At 38.4% G+C, this 20,482-nt stretch overlaps 4 protein-coding genes across 4 annotated transcripts in view; 1 reads left to right on the forward strand and 3 right to left on the reverse strand.

Annotated features, from left to right (window-relative positions):
• samd12 (sterile alpha motif domain containing 12) overlaps positions 1 to 2,877 on the reverse strand; it is a 104,097-nt gene extending 101,220 nt beyond the window's left edge. Inside the window, exon 1 of the mRNA XM_053334058.1 lies at positions 2,817 to 2,877. Coding sequence (XP_053190033.1) covers positions 2,817 to 2,877 — 61 coding nt within the window. The remainder of the gene's footprint in view (positions 1 to 2,816) is intronic.
• A 4,867-nt stretch (positions 2,878 to 7,744) lies between these two features.
• On the reverse strand, positions 7,745 to 8,864 carry LOC128373865 (zymogen granule membrane protein 16-like). Its single transcript, XM_053334059.1, has 3 exons — positions 8,813 to 8,864; positions 8,540 to 8,666; positions 7,745 to 8,066 (listed from the first exon to the last, which is right to left on the reverse strand). The coding sequence occupies exons 1-3, from the start codon at positions 8,862 to 8,864 to the stop codon at positions 7,745 to 7,747; spliced, it is 501 nt and encodes a 166-aa protein (XP_053190034.1).
• Positions 8,865 to 12,304: 3,440 nt separating this feature from the next.
• LOC128373866 (zymogen granule membrane protein 16-like) lies at positions 12,305 to 13,160 on the forward strand. Its single transcript, XM_053334060.1, has 3 exons — positions 12,305 to 12,356; positions 12,503 to 12,629; positions 12,839 to 13,160. Exons 1-3 carry the CDS (start codon positions 12,305 to 12,307, stop codon positions 13,158 to 13,160), a joined length of 501 nt encoding a protein of 166 aa, XP_053190035.1.
• A 2,869-nt stretch (positions 13,161 to 16,029) lies between these two features.
• abrab (actin binding Rho activating protein b) lies at positions 16,030 to 19,283 on the reverse strand. Its single transcript, XM_053334621.1, has 3 exons — positions 18,618 to 19,283; positions 18,442 to 18,545; positions 16,030 to 16,593 (listed from the first exon to the last, which is right to left on the reverse strand). The coding sequence occupies exons 1-3, from the start codon at positions 19,281 to 19,283 to the stop codon at positions 16,110 to 16,112; spliced, it is 1,254 nt and encodes a 417-aa protein (XP_053190596.1). The 3' UTR covers positions 16,030 to 16,109.
• Between the last annotated feature and the right edge of the window lie 1,199 nt (positions 19,284 to 20,482).

The following is a 20,482-nucleotide window of genomic DNA, read 5'->3' on the forward strand; positions in this document are numbered from 1 at the left end:
TACATTAAAAGTGATGGTGCTGCAGTGAGCTTTTGTCCATGCACAGGGACAGCTTTGCTTGTGCCGCTGAGAAATAAACAAAACTAGTTTTAATTAGATTGGATCTAAGAGAAAAAAATAACACCTTCAGCTAACTGCGGCTAATTTAGAAGTGTATATCAGTGTGCTCCAATCTTCTGAAACAAACAATTAAGATATTTCAGATACAAAAATACAACAAAATAACAGTACTTGCTTGTGCATGTTCATTCAACAGAGCTGCAAGTTATTTTTAATTGATCAGTTTTTCATTACTCTGATAAAGAATCAATCGATGACTAATCTATACAACGCAGACACTGAAAATCATGTAATTTAAGAAGCCGCAAGTTAAAAATGTTCAGAAATGTTTAACAATGAAAATATTATTCAATTGTTGAAATAGTTACTGATTAATTTACTGCTAATGAACGACTCTATTTCAGAAATATAGTCTATTTTTAAATGGTTTAAGCTGGAGTGCGGGACTTTTGTCTCCCCCTTCTGGCAGTGAAAATGTCCTAATTACAAGAACACTGATACCGCTGTAGCTTACTCCATCACTACTGTTGTTGCTTTAAAACTGTAGATAAATTGTTTTAAGTGTCACACAACCCGTGCGAAAAGTTTCACAATCAGAATTTGATCCATTTGGTAAGATAACATTTCCTAAGTCTTAAAAAGCTATGCGATTAAATTACGTTTGCTCAAGTTAGCAGAAAGCCATGACATTCCTGTCCAACACAGGAGTGTAAAACCCAACACCACATTTAAAAACTCTGAAGGTTATAGGCTCCATCAGCATAGTGTGAACTCATTTAGAAAGTGCTTGGATGTAATAGACATTCATTTATATGTAAAGGTTATGCACTGCAGGTTTAAATCTTATCAGCATGTGGATGAAGTATCGAGATCTTTTTCTTAAGAACTAAAAAACTCCATTTCACATCAAAGTCTTGCATTCCTACCAAAATTACAGTAAAAGTACAGAAGTATAGGCAGCAACATCTATCTGAAGTCCCAAAAGTTAAAGACTCTCACCCTGCTGTAAATGCCATATCTATTAATATGCTGCTGTCACAAGCTAAATCTGAAGGGTTGTGAAATAATTAAGAATCCAAAATTCAAATAAAAGTGCACTGCATGAGCTACTTCCTACCACTGAATTCCTGTATGACGTCTATTTCTCTCTGAGGCATATGTCGCACAATCATCAGTTCTTTCAAGACAAGGTACTTCAAAGTATCATATTGCAGTCACAGTATCAGGCTGTAAAAGATGTTTTGGCTGCTCTTGCAAAATCTGATCTGACCTTGTGTGTTTTTTGAAGTGGAGTTTTTTGCTATTTCCTCCCTAATTCTAGCAGGCACATTACTTATTGCAGCTTCAGTGGGATGGAGACATGATTCATAACTCATCCCACCCAGTGGCACCAGTCTGTGAGTTATGACTGAATGCACAGACAGAGTTATCCTACAGCTGCACAAACTGCTTAAGTAATCGTATTGATACTGTACTTCAGGCTCTGTAATTACCTATGTTTGAATTTTTGCAACACAAGTTTTCACAATTTGTAGTATTTTGAAGTAAGTGTTATGAGAGGTGATAATTCCGAAAAATATTAATAGTAGTAAAGTCTGATTGTTCATTGAGCATGATGAAGTGGTATCATAATTGAGGACTTTCACGGCTGTATGAGAGGATAAATACTATTAAAATACTAACCCATCATTTTATTCATCTGTCCTGGCAACAAACTAAACAGAAAGGGATAAAACTGTATAAAAGGATGAACCATTCAGTACTGGAACAAAGTGCGCATCTGCAGGCAGCTGGGGCGCCTGCCTCCTTCTTTACTGCTTTGAAAGACAAATCTCTAGAGATGCATGAAACTGTACTGGGGGATACGCTGGGAGGATGACAGTGCTCACTGCCATAGTTGCTGTGTTGCTCACTGTATACCATTAAAGACATGTTTTAAGCTTGAAAACAATAAGTGATATATATTTACACCTGTAGGTCAGCTGTCAGAGCGAGAATGGCACAACTTGTATCAGAAATTCCTGAATCTAAAAGCACATATAGAGCAGCTGTTGTCAAAGTAGGACCTATCAAGTGGAATAAGGAATTCATTTGACTTTAATATACACTAGCCTGGTGAGAGAATAGTCTGTAATAATGACTGCTGTGATCAAAGGTTATAATCCTCGACTGATATATGCCTCTGGTTTACATGCACACAGATTTGTACAAAATATCAGGAGAGAAAATCCCTAGCATAGAAATTTGTGAAACAGGAATTTGTGTCTATTTTTGGGTACTTGACATGGGAAAATATGAGAAGTAATGCTGCAGAACAACATCTTTCAATCACGTACTGCATGCAAATCTACTTGCTATTTAATCTGTGCTATCGGTGACAGTCCATGTAAATATTTGAATGGCAAACACAGTGTGACAGCCCACAACTCAAAAAGCCCACTTCAATAAATCTCAGAAGAGGAACAACAAAGATGGCTCAGGTAAAAAAAAAAAAAAAAACAGCATGTGAATGATGTGTATACTGTATGAGCTGTCATGGCTGTCAGAGATGAATAACCTGATCTTAGTTAAGTATGCAGGAGAGTCTCATACCATTCATACCAGCATGGACCAAAAGGACAAAACACAGCACTGGTGTGGTGTGGAAAAGCCTTTGAGGTAAAGCTAATGAGCTGGTTTCACTGCATGCATGTGACACCCCCCCACCCCACCACACCCAACCCCAGCCCCCCAATCACCTACCCCATCCAACATACCTCTCATTGGATTCTGGATCCACAAGATGCCCCCGATAAGGTGAGGAGATTGGCCGAGCATCCCGAGTCACTGGCTGTCAAGAGCACTTTTCTCACCTCTAATGTCCGGAGCGAGCACCTTAACTAACTATTTATTGACAATCACAGGGAAGAGGCGGATGACTTCCCCGGTACACATGTCACACCACCTGCTGCCAGATGAGCCGTCTCAAGCAGACTGGTGTTGTGGAACAAGATGAGCGCGCGCACACAAACACACACACACACACGCGCGCGCAAGACGCTCTGTTGCAACACAACACAGAGGAGCCCGGTGCTATATTATCAACAGGACAGTATAATTTCTCAGAAAACAGTCAGCTTTCTGATACAGATCTTAACACAGCACGGCTCCAAACATCCTCCAGAGAGCAGACAGACAGACACGCTGGAGATGATTATGCAAAAGAACTGCTCCTCGGTCGCAGACCTGTTGTCTCCAATCGCTGAGCTTACGATCAGGCGCACACACACACTGACACACACTGACACAGACACACACTGACAGACAGTAACAATAGAAATACAGAAGGAGGCTACAGAAGGAGCCTGCGTCTTGATGCTGTGTGAGATCATGTACCACAGCTGTGTATACCAGCGGTGTATGATTTCAATAGTACAGTGCAATAATAGGAGACGATGACCAGGACAGTGTACGTAATGCGGAGAGAGCAGAGGCTGCAATATCACCCAATCACAGTGTTTCACAGTTGACCCGACTGTGCCCGGCTTGAGCCATGCATACCATTCAGCTCAATGCTTCTTTCATTATGATTACTATAACTAATTACCTTTACATTACAAAACGAAACAAAATCTTAAAATTGTGCTGTGTGCATGTGCAGGGGTGTGCAGGGTGTGCATCGCCTTACCTTCGACAGCCATTGTACTACTCCACAGATTTGGGCATCACTCGTAAGGGAGCTGGCGAAATGTAAAACTCAACGCTCTCTCATTGTACCTTGTTTGGCGTGTTATCATCACTTTGCTGCGGGCAAGCCGGAGCGCACAGCTGCTGCCACGCCTCAAAGGATCCTGGGAAGTGTAGGCTATAGCCTAAGCGTAAGTAGGAAGAGCAAGTTTAATCAGTTTTGTCTTCTTCTCCTCTGTCTTTTTTTTTCTCACTCTCCTCCAAAGGTGTGTTTGCCCTAATTGGAAACCACTATAGTAAGGCCCACAAGCCTATTCCTATAATAAGGCAAGGTAACACAATAGCCAACCCAATTTAATTATGAATAAACTCAAAGTGCTTTCCATTAATATGTAGGAAGCAGGTAGCCTGGCTCTGACCAAAGGCTAAAAAAAGCAATAATAACCCCAACAAAACTATTACTTACTATGAGTCCTGAAGCTCTTGAACACTTCATTTCAAATCTTAAGTCTTTTTTTGATAACATTAAATCTTTTAAATGCAGCTTATCTGCTTCATCAGGACTGTGTGGCTTGGTTTGATCAGATTTGATTGATAGTGGCCTGGAAACATGAGCATACAACAGCACAACTGTCGTCACATCTTTATTCAGATGTTTCTAAACTCTATAAAATATATTTAAAAACCCCGGAAAATTTCGACGCGTGTCATTGGACAATAACTTCAATCACGTCATACATGTCGGACCCCGAGCATAGCTGCCCGCTCGGTTTGCCAGAACCGGTAACTCAGACAAAGTTACCGATAAACAAAAAATGTGCAAGAGGTAAGAGTGCCAACACTTTTTGTTTAATTTGTTAAAAATTAAGATGTTGTACACAGAAGATTAGGTCCTCTCTCGGTGGGGATCTTCTAAATACACGTAATCTCCCCTTGGCCTACCGCCTATTAGTCGCAGACTGACAGACAGTACATCCAAACAGGACGAGGCATCAATGCCTACCTTCTACCTCATGTACCTGCCTTTTCCGGTGTGAGTCTCTCTAATGCTGTTGTGTTTTGCGATTTGCTGTTGTGATTTGCACTTCAGGGCCACCATACCCTTCAAAGCACACACATCATGTCCTGTTTGTTTAATTCACACAAAATCCAAAGTGTAAAAATGAGTTGTTGCGTGGCCACAACTTTTCTACTTAAGATTTTGTACAGATTAAAGATACAAGATTTAACATGTGCATTAGTGAGCTTTAGAGGTGAACATTTGAACATGTCAGGCTAGTTTCCCCCCTTGCTTCTAGTCCTAAGCTAACAATCTCCTGACTTCAGCTTCATGTTGATTTAACTTTCTGCAAAAAAGCATGTAACAGTAATTCCCAAAATGTCAAATTTAAGAGGTTTAGTTGGATATTAGTGAGAGACATTCACCTGCATGGTAGGCTATACAGGAAATCATTTAATTTTTAGCTACTGTATCATCTATGGTTATATGTATTATTCTGTGTTACATAATGTTCTGCAGGGACTTTGTGCAATATGGCTACCACATTGTGTTACTCGTTGAATTAATAATCTCTTTGTGAACTGACTTGCACTTCCTCACATTCATATTCAGCTTTGTGTATGCTCATTCTTTTTCAACTCCACTGGTGCAAGCAATAAAACAGTAGCTTATTTGTACAATGACTGCATCTAAAGGTGCACATCATAATTATCAGGTCTTTAAACTGAGAGCTTCAATAAAGACTTGCAAATCCTCTTTGGTATGCTAATTAAATGGAGCAATTTCAACATGACACACCTGCAGAGAGGATTTATATCAAGTGTTAATTTTTCCCTCCTGTCTGGATACACTGTTTATTCTGTGATATATTATATGTGTGTCTACGTATGAGAAGCTTGTTGAACTATCAGCTGTAGCAAAAACAAAATCCACCAACTCAGGTCATGTGGTGACATTAAAGTGAAAATAGAAGTGTGGCATGAGCAAGTCACTTTTATTCACATCACTTCCTGCAAGTCTCCAGACAATAGAAAACATGCGGTACAGGTAATGCCTGTCTGTCTGTCTGTCTGTCTGTCTGACAAAGTGGGTGAGAGTACACCATTTGTCCCCATTGTACCATAACTTATTCATTTAATTATACTTGTGGTCGGTGAATTGTTGTATAAATTATTAAGACCGTTTGTGATTTGATTAAGTTTGGTTGCAGATGTAATGGAGGCAGGCTGTATAAAAGTGATGTCATGTGAATGTTGGTTAAATGCTAATCTTGTTGTTACTTGCCTGTTTCAGGAGGGGCTCAGGACCTACCTGAGGAGTGGTACAGTCCACTTTCATTCAGAGGGCAGGCTGATGGAGGGCTCTATATAAGCAGGGGCTGTGAGACTGCTCAGGGGGTAGAGATTGCTCTGGTAGAGTGTAGCTGTGTACACGTTACTTTGATTTTATTTCAGTTATGCTTATGAGTTAAGATAATTGTTTATTTTTTTGGTTACATGTGAAACATAGTGGCACATTTTATAATAATGAAATACCGTTGGACAACTGATCAAGCCTTCTGTGTGTGCCTCCTACTAAAGATTAGACCACTTTGCTCGGCCTGTACCTCTGTCTGTCTGTTCCACTCTTCCTCACATGTGTGTCATGGTATTTGAGTTTTACATTTGCATTACTGATATCCAGGAATGATGTGACATGAGGAAGTCTGTCTGTCCTTTTGTGTTGTGTGTAAGACGCATTCGGTCACTATTGGTAAGTTTCTCGTTTTTCTCCCTTGTTTCTTCCTCGTTCAGCCTGTCGGGGGGGTTTCTTCTAACATTTCTTCCTGTAACCAGACAGCATGTACAGTAAAGCATGTACAGTGTGTTGTACTGTACTTGGATGACCCTATTTTTGATTGTGCTTATACTACGTGTCTATCATGAAGAATTTTTTGAGGAGTCACAAACATGCTAAAAATAGGTCACCAGGAAAAATATGAACAAAACAAAGAAGAGAAATGAAAGCACTTGGAGCTGCATTTATGGTATGAAAGGTGCTACACAAATAAAGTTGAGGAAGTCCTAAAAACAAACTTATTCCCTGCAATACATGATATTCTTTGGCCATTTTAAACCCTATTTTAACCATAACCCTAATAATAAATTGTTGCACTGCAAGGAAAGCTCTTTTAAAATCAAAATATGAAATGAAAGTCAAAGCTAAATCTTACAGTTGCACAGGTATCCTGCATCAACAAAACACTTCATTAAGGGGCCATGCCATAGATTTTACACATGAAAGTCTGTGTTCTCATAATGAGAAGCACTAGTCAACCCAAAGCAGTTGTATAATGTCCTCTGTAGCTTTGAAGCTCTCCAAAATCTGTAAAACCCCTCCCACTCATCAGGGTTATCTCAATCTCATTATGGGGTTATAGGAGCTACAGATTAACAACATAAAGTCTACATTGCTTCATATTCTTCTCCTGAGTTAGATGCTACAGAAAAGCACACATAGTCTTAAAATTGATCATAATTCAGCATATTTATTCAGTACAAGCAAATAACTGGATCTCAGAGGAAAACAGAGGTGAATGATTTCATATCAACCTAGTAGCAACTCCATGGATACCAATCATATGGTAAATGTTTACATAAAAGTATTTTCTTCTTTATCTTATTCTTTTGAATTACATGTATAAATGAGTAGGATATGATGTATATGTTTCATTATGGTATAAATCACATAGTAATGCCCTCTACTGTTTAGTTTGATCACTCTGTGGTTTAAAATCTTAACACAGACACTAAAAAAGATTCTAGAGAGGATAATCAAGGATTTTATAAAGATGGCTAAAATCTCATGATCAACAGCTCAGCAGGAGATGATTCAGCCATGATGTCAAAATGATTAAAAATGATAAAAATGCACCACAGAATAAAAAGCTACAATCCTGAAATAAATTGTGATTGTCATAAAATTGGTTTGGCTGTATTTCTGAAAAATAACAGCAATTAATCTCAGCTTCTCTCCTTCTCAGTGCTTGGTTCTGTTTGCAGCTGGATTAAAATCAGCCCAGTGGGCTCCAATAGAGGTGATGGCTCCGTGAACTCTGCCGCTGATGAAGCGCAGCTCGGCCCCGCTGTGTTCAGGATACATGTTGAATGAATGGCCAACGGGTTGGCCTGCGAACAGCGAGCGGCCTCTGTTAGTGGTGAAAACTACTGAATACAAGTAGTGATTATGTTTTCCAGAGATCTGGACGATGGCTTCACCCTCATACAACTCCATCTCTAGGACCTGACCCCTTTTATGACCAGCAACAGGGGACCAGATGAAGTCGTAGCGGAATTGGAAGCTGATGAAAGTGAAATTGACAAATGTTAGACAATAAAGTAGTAATATATTGCACTATATCAACTCATGTTAAAACAAAATATTGTACATTTAAAATATGTTTCACACCAGAGCAAATCAAACAAAGTCATTATGTGATTAACAATCAATCAATCAATCAATCTTTATTTGTATAGCGCCAAATCACAACAGAGTTATCTCAAGGCACTTTACACATAGAGCAGGTTCTAAACCGAACTCTTCAGGTTTTAACTTTAAAGAGACCCAACATTCCCATATGAGCAACAGTGGCAAGAAAAAACTCGCTTTTAACAGGAAGAACCCTCAGAACCAGACTCAGAGTGAGAGAACATCTGCCTCGACCGGTTGGGGTAGAGAGGAGAGAAAGGAAGGATAGAGGAGTGAAGCACAATGAAAATCAACAATGAAGCTAGAAGGTCCATTTTAAACAAGATCAAAATATTTGATACTCACCCAAAGATGTAGCCGTTGAAGTTCTCCCACACTCTGACAGCTGTGATCCGTCCCTCTCCAGTTAGACTGTACTGAGAGCCACTTCCTGAGCCCACGGGTGGGGAGAAGGAGAAGTGCTGAAGCCCGGCTGCAAAGACAAGAGACACAAATGAGTAAAATTAAAATCTAATGATTGTATTTTCTTAGTTAAGCACTGTGTGCCTATTTATGGGTGATAATAAATTCAAAAGAAAATATGCTTATTTTATTTATTTATTTTAAATGTACACTTACCATCAGCCAAGACAGCGGTTGTGAGCAGAACGAAGAAGGCAATGTAATGCATTCTGTGAAACAAATTGATAAAGAGGCAGAATTATTTACTCTAGATGTTATTTTTTTAGGACAGAGTCAAACTTAATAAAAGAAACCAGATTTCTTACTTGTCTAATTGAATTCTTTCATGTATCAAGAGACACCTACAGAAAAAAGAAACAGAAAAGTTAAAGTATGAATTGGTCAGACTGAGGAAAAATTCAGTGTGTGTGACCGTCAAGTGTACTTTGCTTGATTAAATTATTTTCATATATCTTTGAAATAAGAATTTGACAATTAACATAATCTTTTAAACAATAGCAATCTAATAAGAATAAAAATAATCATATACTCACTGATCTGGAGTCAAAATCAAGTCAAAGATGTTAAGGCTTCAACATCGGTGTGAGCAGCTTCACCTCTTAAAGCTTCTAATTCCTCTTGTCCTGTTGGCAGGTCTTTATATCACCCTGATGCATTCCTGAGGACCTTTTACCAAGACTTCCCGCCTGGGTCAAGGAAACAAGCAGACAAACATGGCAATGCCCTCTCACGTAAATCATAATCTGCATGTTTTCTAAAACAAATGTGATATGATCTGTTGATTGTGTGGAGCTGATGAGAGAAGGAATGCAAACCTGCTTCGCCAACTCGGCCATCTGCACTTACTGTAACAACTGCACTTGTACTTCCTAGAAAAGATACATAGGCATACGTACCTTAGTTACCTGCTAAATAATTCTGATGATAAGAATCTATAAAACTTAATTGACAAACCTCAAGGATGCAGCTGTGATGATAAATCAACACTGCTTACGCTTCCTTCTGTCAAGAAAGTAAGGAAAGGATTGTAAAGGATTGTAGTACCTTTTGTTTCCTTGTTTACTTTTTGTGGTAGTCCAAGAGAAACCCCAAGCTATGCTCAAATTAAAATAGTTTCACTTTGCAGAGTTGAAATATCTCTGCAACTGTTACTTGACTTTTTCTGGTCCTTTTTATATATGAAGTCAAACAGATTTTGATGTTCCAGCATCTACACATACTGTATGTGTTATCATGTCAAAAAGTTATCCAGTATACTGTAGAAAGCACTATAATTTGCATTGTGATCATGCTTTATTTGGAAGAAGAGCTGTTATATAAGTTGAACAAAACCTTAAAACATGTTTTTTCAGATCTTATCTCAATGCTGGTTATAAATAGATTTGATGAATTACGCCTTTAACAACTGGTTCCTAGGAAGAGTAAAGAGTAAAACAAAAACATTTATAAGTGAAGTACATGGACAGTACAGATCATCTAGAAATTCACATTGAGTAATTTTACGAGCCACAGACGTCATGTTGTGGTAAGAAAAAAAAACACCTGTCAGTTCCTGCAAGAATATTGAGGATATGAATCAGTCACATAATAAGTAATGATGATGCATTTGCTTCATGTTGTAGGCAGGTTTCTTGGTATGTCTGTGGCCTGGTACTCCTCTCTGTCTATTGCAAATAAAAATAAGCTTCACAGGATAGTCAACATGGCCAGCAAGATTGCTTGCCAGCCTCTAAATAGCATGGCCATGACTGTTGAAACAAGGGTGGTAAAGACAAATAATATATGTGAGGATCTCTCACACCCCTTACATCAAACATATGAGTTGTTGCCCTCAGGTAGGAGGCTCAGGATGCCTTCATTCCAGACAAACAGAGCCCGCAGATCATTCATACCTACCAGCATATCCATGTTAAATAAGACAACTAAGACTGAATAGCACATTGCACTTTAGTACTGAATAACTGCACTTTAGTATTGTACTGTATTTAAGTTGGGTTTTTTTGTCCTATTGTCAACCTGTCTTTTTGTCCTGGGAGGGTGGGTGTATGGTTTGTCTATTGTGTTCTTGTTTATTGTAATGTCTTTGCACTTGTATCAGATGCACTGAAAACGGCACAAAACAATTTTCCGAAAGGACAAATAAACAATCTATCTACAGGTTGACCCTCACTTTGACCAAACACTATGACCAAGTTGAAAAGGCAAAGTCTACATATTTGGAACATTTTGAAGTGTGTATAAAAAGTATGCTGTGCGTTGGCTAAAGCAAACTTATTTAATACGCAATTCATTAAATTATTCATATATCAGTTTCCTGCGTCATGAACTCATCAGATTGGACAAACATGAAACTAGCATGAAAATGTTTGTTTTCTGAAGCACTGGTACAGTGTATGCATGAATGTGAGAGAGCTGAATTTCCTTTGACTTTTTGAAATTGTCCTATTATTCTGCTTTCTTCATTATTTTATTTTTATTGTGTCAGTATATTACTGTACATTATCAGGCCCATAAATTGCAGTCAACGGTCTAATATAACCAGCATTTACAATATGAGAGACAACATGAAAAATACAGCTAAATAGAGTCAAATTGAATGCCTTTCTCAGCCTGCTGATTAATGTGTCTGTAATAGAGGAGCTTGCAGAGGAATAACTGGCAGTTGAATTTTTCCTCCTATTTTTACTTGAATCTGTGGCTATGAGCTGAAGTTACACCTTCCATTTTCTCCATAAGTGATTAGTATGTTTGGTACAGAAGGAGATTTCTTTTTTGTTGATATTAAACTCACTTATTAAACCACTTTTATTATTTTTGAGGTTTGTCAATTAAGCTCAGGTTTGTGTTGATAGCTTCATATTCAAAGCAAGTATGGTTATAAATGCCATAGTTGTTGTAACTGTCATGTAAAATGAATGATACAATACTTATTTTCACTTTCCTTAGAATATCTGTAATGGAAACCCATCTTTGATTTTTTATCATCCTAATTATTTAGCAGATATCTGACGATTAAAGAAACAGATCGACATGTTTCAGGGAAGTACATACGCCTACATAGCATGCTGTATTTTTGCTGCCAATGGTTCAGTTGTTACGGTTAAGTGTAGGTGGCCTAGTTGGCAAAGCAGGTTTGCATTCCTTTTCTTACCAGCTTGTCACAATCAATTAATCATGAACATGGTGATTACCTGACAGGGAATTTTATGCATTTGTTTCCTTGACCCAGGCAGGAAGTCCTACAGTAGTAAAAGGTCCTCAGGAATGCATCAGGGTGATATAAAGATAAGAAGGGGACGTGAAGCTGCTCACACCGATGTTGAAGCCTTATCATCTTTGAACATTTTGACTCCAGATCAGTGAGTATATGATTATTTGTATTCTTATTAGATTTTATCTCAAAGATATATGAAAATAACTTAATCAAGCAAAGTACACTTGATGGTCACACACACTGAATTTTTCCTCAGTCTGACCAATTCATACTTTAACTTTTCTGTTTCTTTTTTCTGTAGGTGTCTCTTGATACATGAAAGAATTCAATTAGACAAGTAAGAAATCTGGTTTCTTTTATTAAGATTGACTCTGTCCTAGAAAAATAACATCTAGGGTAAATAATTCTGCCTCTTTATCAATTTGTTTCACAGAATGCATTACATTGCCTTCTTCGTTCTGCTCACAACCGCTGTCTTGGCTGATGGTAAGTGTACATTTAAAATAAATAAATAAAATAAGCATACTTTCTTTTGAATTTATTATCACCCATAAATAGGCACACAGTGCTTAACTAAGAAAATACAATCATTAGATTTTAATTTTATTGATTTGTGTCTCTTGTCTTTGCAGCCGGGCCTCAGCACTTCTCCTTCTCCCCACCCGTGGGGTCAGGAAGTGGCTCTCAGTACAGTCTAACTGGAGAGGGACGGATCACAGCTGTCAGAGTGTGGGAGAACTCTAACGGCTACATCTTTGGGTGAGTATCACATATTTTAATCTTGTTTCAAATGTCATCATAAACATATTGGACATATCTGGATCATGTTAATCACATAATGACTTTGTTTTATTTGCTCTGGTGTGAAACATATTTTAAATGTACAATATTTTGTTTTAACATGAGTTCATATAGTGCAATATATTACTACTTTATTGTCATACATTTGTCAATTTCACTTTCATCAGGTTCCAGTTCCGCTACGGCTCCGTCTGGTCCCTTGTTGCTGGTCATAAAAGCGGTCAGGTCCTAGAGATGGAGTTGTTTGAGGGTGAAGCCTTCGTCCAGATCTCTGGAAAACATAATCACTACTTGTATTCAGTAGTTTTCACCACTAACAGAGGCCGCTCGCTGTTCGCAGGCCAACCCGTTGGCCATTCATTCAACATGTATCCTGAACACAGCGGGGCCGAGCTGCGCTTCATCAGCGGCAGAGTTCACGGAGCCATCACCTCCATTGGAGCCCACTGGGCTGATTTCAATCCAGCTGCAAACAGAACCAAGCACTGAGAAGGAGAGAAGACGAGATTAATTGCTGTTATTTTTCAGAAATACAGCCAAACCAATTTTATCACAATCACAATTTATTTCAGACTTGTAGCTTTTTATTCTGGAGTGCATTTTTAAAAAAAAAAACATTTTTAATCATTTTGACATCATGGCTGAATCATCTCCTGCTGAGCTGTTGATCATGAGATTTTAGCCATTTTGTTTAAAACATCTTTATAAAATCCTTGATTATCCTCCTAGAATCTTTTTTAGTGTCTGTGTCAAGATTTTAAATGAGTGATCAAACAGTAAAGGGCATTACTATGTGATTTATACCATAATAAAACTTTGTCTGTCATGCTCATCTTGTCTGACTAATTTGTACATGTCATTCAAAAGAATAACAGAAAAGAAAATACTTTCATGTAAAAAGTTTTGGTTGATTGGTTTATGAGTGGAGCATAAATGTCAACAGGAACAGTTTTTTATTGTAGGCCCACTGTACTATACATTATTACAAATTATTCCCCAGAGAATTGTATTACTTGACTGTTTTTATGCTAATATAAAAATGAGAATTATTAATGTGTATACACCTCCTGATAAGGAAATGAGAGTTAAGATATTCAGGAAACTGCATAAATTATTAATTGTAGGACATCATACTGTTATATGTGGAGGTTTTAATGCATATACAGATTCCCCTCAGAGTTACTAGAGAGGGAAGAGCTCTTAAAACATAAGTGAATGTTATGGTGTTATTGATGTCTTCAGAATGTTACATCCTACCAAAGCAGATTTTACTCATTACTCAACTGCATTTGTGTCACAGAGAGTATTACTACTTTAGACTATAAAACAAATATACTGGTCAATTCCCATTATTTAGCTGTTGAAGCACATTTGCGCTTTGGCTTCAGAGCACATGCTTCCCAGAAATCTGGATTCATATAATGGATAATGGATAACTCAATCTTGAATGTATTGGTAGTCAGAAACAGGGGACCAGGTCTTGGTGTTTTTGGATGTGGGAGCTAATGAAGGTGGCATGGAAAGTGAACAATTAGCAGTGAATGCTAATATAGTATAGTATAGTATAGGCTGTGAGAAAAGATGACAATGTAAAGTGTTCTGTTAGATAAATAGATGTACTCTTTATTACTTGCTCTTATGATCAACATACTTGTAGCAAATTAAACACAAAATATGTAGTGAAGAGTAAAAACAACCGATTTCAAATGTAATTCACACACCAAATGAATCTTCTGAAGCATTATTGTGCAGTTTGACTTTTTTCTCTTTATGTGTATGTGTAGATGTTTAAAGGTTTTTCTTTTTGCTTGTGCACTTAATGGTTGAGGATATGATGAAAAAGTGTATTGCTTCCCATCTGTTTCACATTAATAAAGACATTTTGACCTGATTTGATATGAACAGTCTTTCAAAATGACACATGGCTGTCATGAACATGCAATTATCAAGACAGGTGTTGGCCCATAAACTCCTGTTCAATATACAGTAATGCCATATGAAACAGTTTCATTTCATTATAGATATTTAAATTATTTGCAGCATTTTTGTTTTTACATAGCTTATATATAACTTGAAAGGGAAATAAATAATCATTCTTGTTTGTTTGTTTGTTTTTGAGAAAAATAGGAAATCATGTATTATATGATTATTTACCTCAAGGCAAATTGAATCTATAACCACCTCCACAAAATAAATGCAAATCCTGTTGTTTCTTTAAACCATGTGCGGCAACTCGGCACAGTAGGAACATCCCAGAAAGATGAGGTGCTTTCAGGTCACGGTGGGTGGAGTGAAAGACACACAGTGGTGACATCACTGCTTTAAGTCATTTCTCCTTATTATTAAAACATGCACTTCCTGAGCGACACAATCTTTCATGCTGCTGTATTATCCAGATAAAAATAGGCCATTGTGAAGGGAATTAATGAGCTAAATGGTTCGTGATATCCTGTTTGAGTAAACTACAAAATAAATAAATAAATAAAATCATAGCAAAAGTTAATATTTTATAAGGAAAAGGCAATCACACAGAACTTTAAAGGAGTCTCAAGTGAATGAGTGTGTTAATAAATACTTAATGCACAGGGTATCTCAATATAGCATTACTAAATGGTTTAAAAAGGAAAACAAATAGCATTTGTCTGCAGTTTGTTTGACACTAAAAACAACTCCTAACTTTAGATGTTGTCTGATTCTGATCTATATTCAATAGAGCTTAATTAATTCAACTGAAATTTAATAACGTAAAAGGAAAGTTTTCTTTTCCCCCCCGGGACAGTCATAGTCACCCTTTACATTTGCTTAACAAGCCTCAGTCTTACAGGCCAGGAGATCTAAAAGTGCTGTGGTCTGCTCTGTTCCTCTACATTATGCTTGGTACAGTGAAATGTCTGCTGAGCTGCATGTATTCGGGCAATGAAACTCAATCTGTGTTAAAATGACTATATGCTGTATTGCCAAGCTACTGGTTATTTGGTACATTAACACATACTCAAGTGTTTCATAAGCCATAAAGAAAGTGCTAAAGAGAGACCCACATAAAAAATTATGCAAGCTGCTCTGAATGTTTAACGTAAGTAGCCAAAAGCTAGAAGAGTTTGTGAATTAAAACTTCTAAAGTCCGTTAACAAAACATATCCCTGACAGCTACAACTCACGCTGTCACAGTACAGACATAAAGAATCCAGTATGTACAAAAATAGCAGCAAGAATTTCTTTGGATAATCCACATCAATTCATCCACCAAGCGTTATAGTCTCCATATTCCTTTGACATTGTTTTTTGTGTGTCCACTGAACAAAACCCAGGTCAAATAGCATTTTAAATCCTCCTCTTAGCCCTGCTTGGTAATGACTGGGATTAGTTCTCAAGTTCCATTGTGCCAGCCAAGTAGCTTTAAGAGGATTTCCAATAACAGCTTTGACCCAGGTGTCACTATCACACCAGCAGAGTGATGATCACCCCATCGTCCTGGCCTTGCCACAGCATCTCTCCTTCAAATGCCACTTTCCCATGTTTCCTAGCTCTCAGCAGAATCCCCACCACTTTATCAGAGATCCTGACGTATCTGTCAAACAGCTCTCCGAACGTAACTCTGGTCTTCCCGTCTGGATCCGGATCAGCCATAGTCCGTAAAACGTAACACATGTCATCTATTTCACGGTGGATGTGTTGCTCGGCACGTTTGGCTCTCTCTGCTGTTTTAGTGCCGTCCTTGGGGCGTCCATAACCATCTTGGCCTTTTTGGAGGCGGAGGGACATGGAGTAATCGTAGTCAAAGTATTCACTGAAGGGGTTTAGTTTCTGGTTGACGGTGTGGTCGGAGGCCCAGTTCTGCCAGCGGCTCTTGAGATTTCCCACAGCGCTGTATTTACTGGAGAGGGCGTTGATCTTATTGGCATCCTCAGCTTCCTTTTTGAACCTGGGAAGGGATGTCAGAGTATATTACAAAGAGATAAAAACATATATTACCCTCAGTATCTGTTCTGAACCAGCGTGTGAGAACTTTTTTATTTGGTGTTACTGTCAGTGTAAATGCAGGCCTGTCAAGGTTGGATTACCAACCAGCCAAAGCAGCAAAGGAACCCCAGATCTCCAGGACCTCCAAAAGCCTCAAATATCCTCCATGTCCAACATTTAAGTAGAAAATAAACTTTGTCCTGTATTATTATGTGATATTGTGACCCTGTCTTGTAGAGGAGCTTTGTGTCAAAATCTAGCTCCAAGATTTTTTCTTTAGTTTAGTTTATGTCATGCTCACATGTTGCATATGCCTAAATAAAATGGTAGTTTTCCAGTATAGGGAGTTTCTGGGTTTCTGTGCAAAATAAAACTGAGCTGCAATCTATACTGTACACATGTGCACTGCACTTGACAGGGAACTTGATGAAAAGCAGGAACCCAAATTGTAAAATATGTTACTCCAATTCTTAGATTCTACAGATTATTCAAAAATGCACCGGTGAAAGTATTTAGAAACCAACAATTCTATTCTAAGAGCAGTAATGAAATCTTTACCAGATTGTGTTTTTATAACTATCAGGAAATAGTCACTGAACTTTCTGGGAACTGCTACATCCTGGAAAACTTGCCAACCCATCAGCATGTTTGGTGAAATTAAACTGCCATTATCCCCATACCTAACAGTCACTCAAACGTCTCACTTCATCATTCTATTTCAAAAGAACATTATATTTCCCTACACTCAAAAATGTATTTGTTCATTCAGTTGGATGTTTGAGGCACAGCACTAACACAGAGACTGAACTGAAAACCAAAACCTATATAGACAAGGGGCAATAACTAAACAGGACACAGGTGAGTGAAACAAGACAGGTGAAACACATGACCCAATCAACTAGGGCAGGGGAAACACAGGAAGTTAAACTAACAAAATACACAAAGGGAGAACAACTTCAAAATAAAACACGAACTACAACAGGATGTGACAGCACATTGCTGAATGGGGAATGTTCCTCTTACTTCCCCTTGAATTAGATTTCAAGGTGTGTACTTACAAGCAGAATTTACTTATTTAAACAACTTATACAAATGTGATATGGAAACATGAAGCCTCCAGTGCACGTACTGTACAACTGAGATTGGACTACAGTGAAGTAGGAGACATACTGTTCAAAGAGAGTGGAGATATAATTTTAAGAATTTTGATGTAAGTAATTGATATTTTTTGTGGAAAAACCTAATCAGACACAAACTTTGTTAAAGCAGAGTATTTTTATGCATCTTGAAATGTGCCTGGAGGGGATCTTTAAGGAAGTAAGGATGCTACAGGGTGCCCACAATGTCTATTTACAATTTTTAAAAATAATTATAAAAGCAATTGATGAGATTTGTTCTATGTACTCAGTGGTTATCAAAGTTTTTAATCACATTGCATTTGTGTATCGTGTATCACTGATCACTGATGCTATTGCCACCATTGATGAGGCTCTGCTACATGAACATGGCAAGAAATCGAGTACCGTCTTGATGTGCTTCGTGCAACTAATGGTGGCCATATAGAAGTATATTAAATGATTCAATTTCCACAGATTTGTCTATTCATTTGCTTTTGTAATACATTTGTTAAATTGTAAAGAGACCTTATGGATGCCCTGTATTTCATCTGGCCCTTAAGAATTTGTACGATGGAAGAACATTGCTGTGTCATTATGTTTCGTTGTTACTTGTTATCCCTTAACATGTTTGTTCAGAAACACATTTCTCTCTTCACTAGAAACACAAAATCAAGCACACTCTTCCTACTCACATAGGCACTGAGGATTTTTTGATCTTCACTTCTGACCCAGAATCTTCTTCAGAGTCATTTTCTTCTGCCTCTTTCATAGACACTGTCCTGGATACTTCAGCATCCTCCACGTTTAGTCTCTCCACGTTTAGTCTCTCCACGTTTAGACTCTCCACGCTTAGTCTCTCCACTATTACAGGGTGTTGACTGTCCTCTCCATCAACACTGCATGCAGGTTCCTCTACTGGTCTTCCCTCCTCTTTTTCAAGCTTCCGTTCTTTCTCTACCTGCTTCCAGCTTTTGGTCAGTGAAGACACCATGTTGGAGCACTTTCTGCGCAGTGTTGGTGAGCTTTTCTTCTTCAGCAGTTTGTCAATCTCCTCATCTGAAGGCAGAGTCTCTTTCTTGATCCTCTCAGTGAGTAGCTCGATGCCAGCACTTTTTTCCTGAGCCCCGCTAGTCGCAGTCTTCACCACCTCCTTTGTCTTGATAGGAGACACAACTGGTGTCTCAGCTGAGGCCTTGACCACCTCAGTCTTGGCTACATCTTGGGTCTCCTCATGAGGAGTTGATGTCTTTGGAGCCTCGTCAGCTGCATGATTCTGAGGGGCTTCTGTTGGCTGGTTTTGGGCAGGCAGAGGCTCCTTGGGGACCCATGTCGTTTTAGGTTCTTCTTTTGGTTCTTTCAGCCAAGCGGGACACCAGCCACTGGGTTCGGTGGCCTGCTTGCTCTCGTTCTCTGTCACCCATTGCTGCCAGCTGCTCGTCAGGCTGCATACCATGCTAATGGTGCGGAGCTTCTTGATGTTCCTGTTAGTGGATGGTTTCCTTTGGGAGGCTTGGCCAATCTGTTTTTCTGACATAATTTACATGTTAATGTGTGAATTTAAGCACAAATAATCCCCCTAAGTGAGCTGTCAGATTAGCAAGGACAGATTCATCTCCTCTCTGCTCGAATCTGTTTTCTGTAACTTTTCTCCCTCTGTTGCGCACTACGCTCACACTCACAGCTACAGATCTGAAATGAAGAGCAAACCCTAACATACCGTTGGAAAGTATTCAAGTCATCCAAGGCTACCGGCCTGATCATCTTTCCCTGACACTGGTCACCCCTACAGACTCATGTTTCATCACAGATTGTGGAGCATGTAGCTAGAAGTAAACACCGCAGCAGACCAGGGGGTGCAAATATATAATAATCTGTCAGGGCAAATACACATGCAAAGACTACCAAACATGCATCTGCAGATTAATATGTCCCTGCATTTTCTGTTGCTAACATACTAATCTCAAGAAGCAAAGAACCCATTGCACTCTTGATCAAGGGAAGTTTACAGAAAGCTACTCACCTCATCTTGTGATCAGGTACACTAGGGAATAATCTGATGATCTTGTATCTACATATAGTACAATGCTTAACAATGTCATAGTGTTAGCACAGTTTTCACAGAGTAAAAGAGGTAGTCAGTGAAATGATTTCAATGCATCTAAAACTTTCCAGGAAGACATGAAGAGATGCAGAGAAAAAAATCTCAAGTATCATTCATCTGACACCAGGAGTGGTATCACTATCATTGTAGATCCAATTCTTACCTTACAAATATTTTCCACAGGCTTTAAATTCTGAACTCATTTCACAAATATAATTGCCAATAAAAAAATAAAACTCTTCTCATACTATACTGTAGGGGAATATAAATTCAAGATCAAATGTTGCTAGAGAACCAAGAACAGAGAATAAATGACCACTAATGTGAAGCTGTAGCAGAGCTTTATAAAGCTTAAAGGAGACACATCCAAGACAGAAACAGAGCGTGTCACTGATACGAGGAGACATTTAATCCGAGGTGAGAAAAAAAACAGGGAACTTCTAACCAGGAAAAAAAATGTGATACCTGGAGAAGACAATGATATGGTTTAGTCTTGCAATGCAGCTCGCCTTAACACTGCAAACCTCAAAACTTTATGCTTTGCAAAACTGAGCGTTGACAGAGGTGTTTAGTGTTGGTTTAAGAGCTGTGTTTTATGTGAAGATACAGAGTGCAATTTTATGCATGTTGAC

The sequence above is a fragment of the Scomber japonicus genome, chromosome 15 (genome assembly GCF_027409825.1).
Source record: "Scomber japonicus isolate fScoJap1 chromosome 15, fScoJap1.pri, whole genome shotgun sequence".
Lineage (NCBI taxonomy): Eukaryota > Metazoa > Chordata > Actinopteri > Scombriformes > Scombridae > Scomber > Scomber japonicus.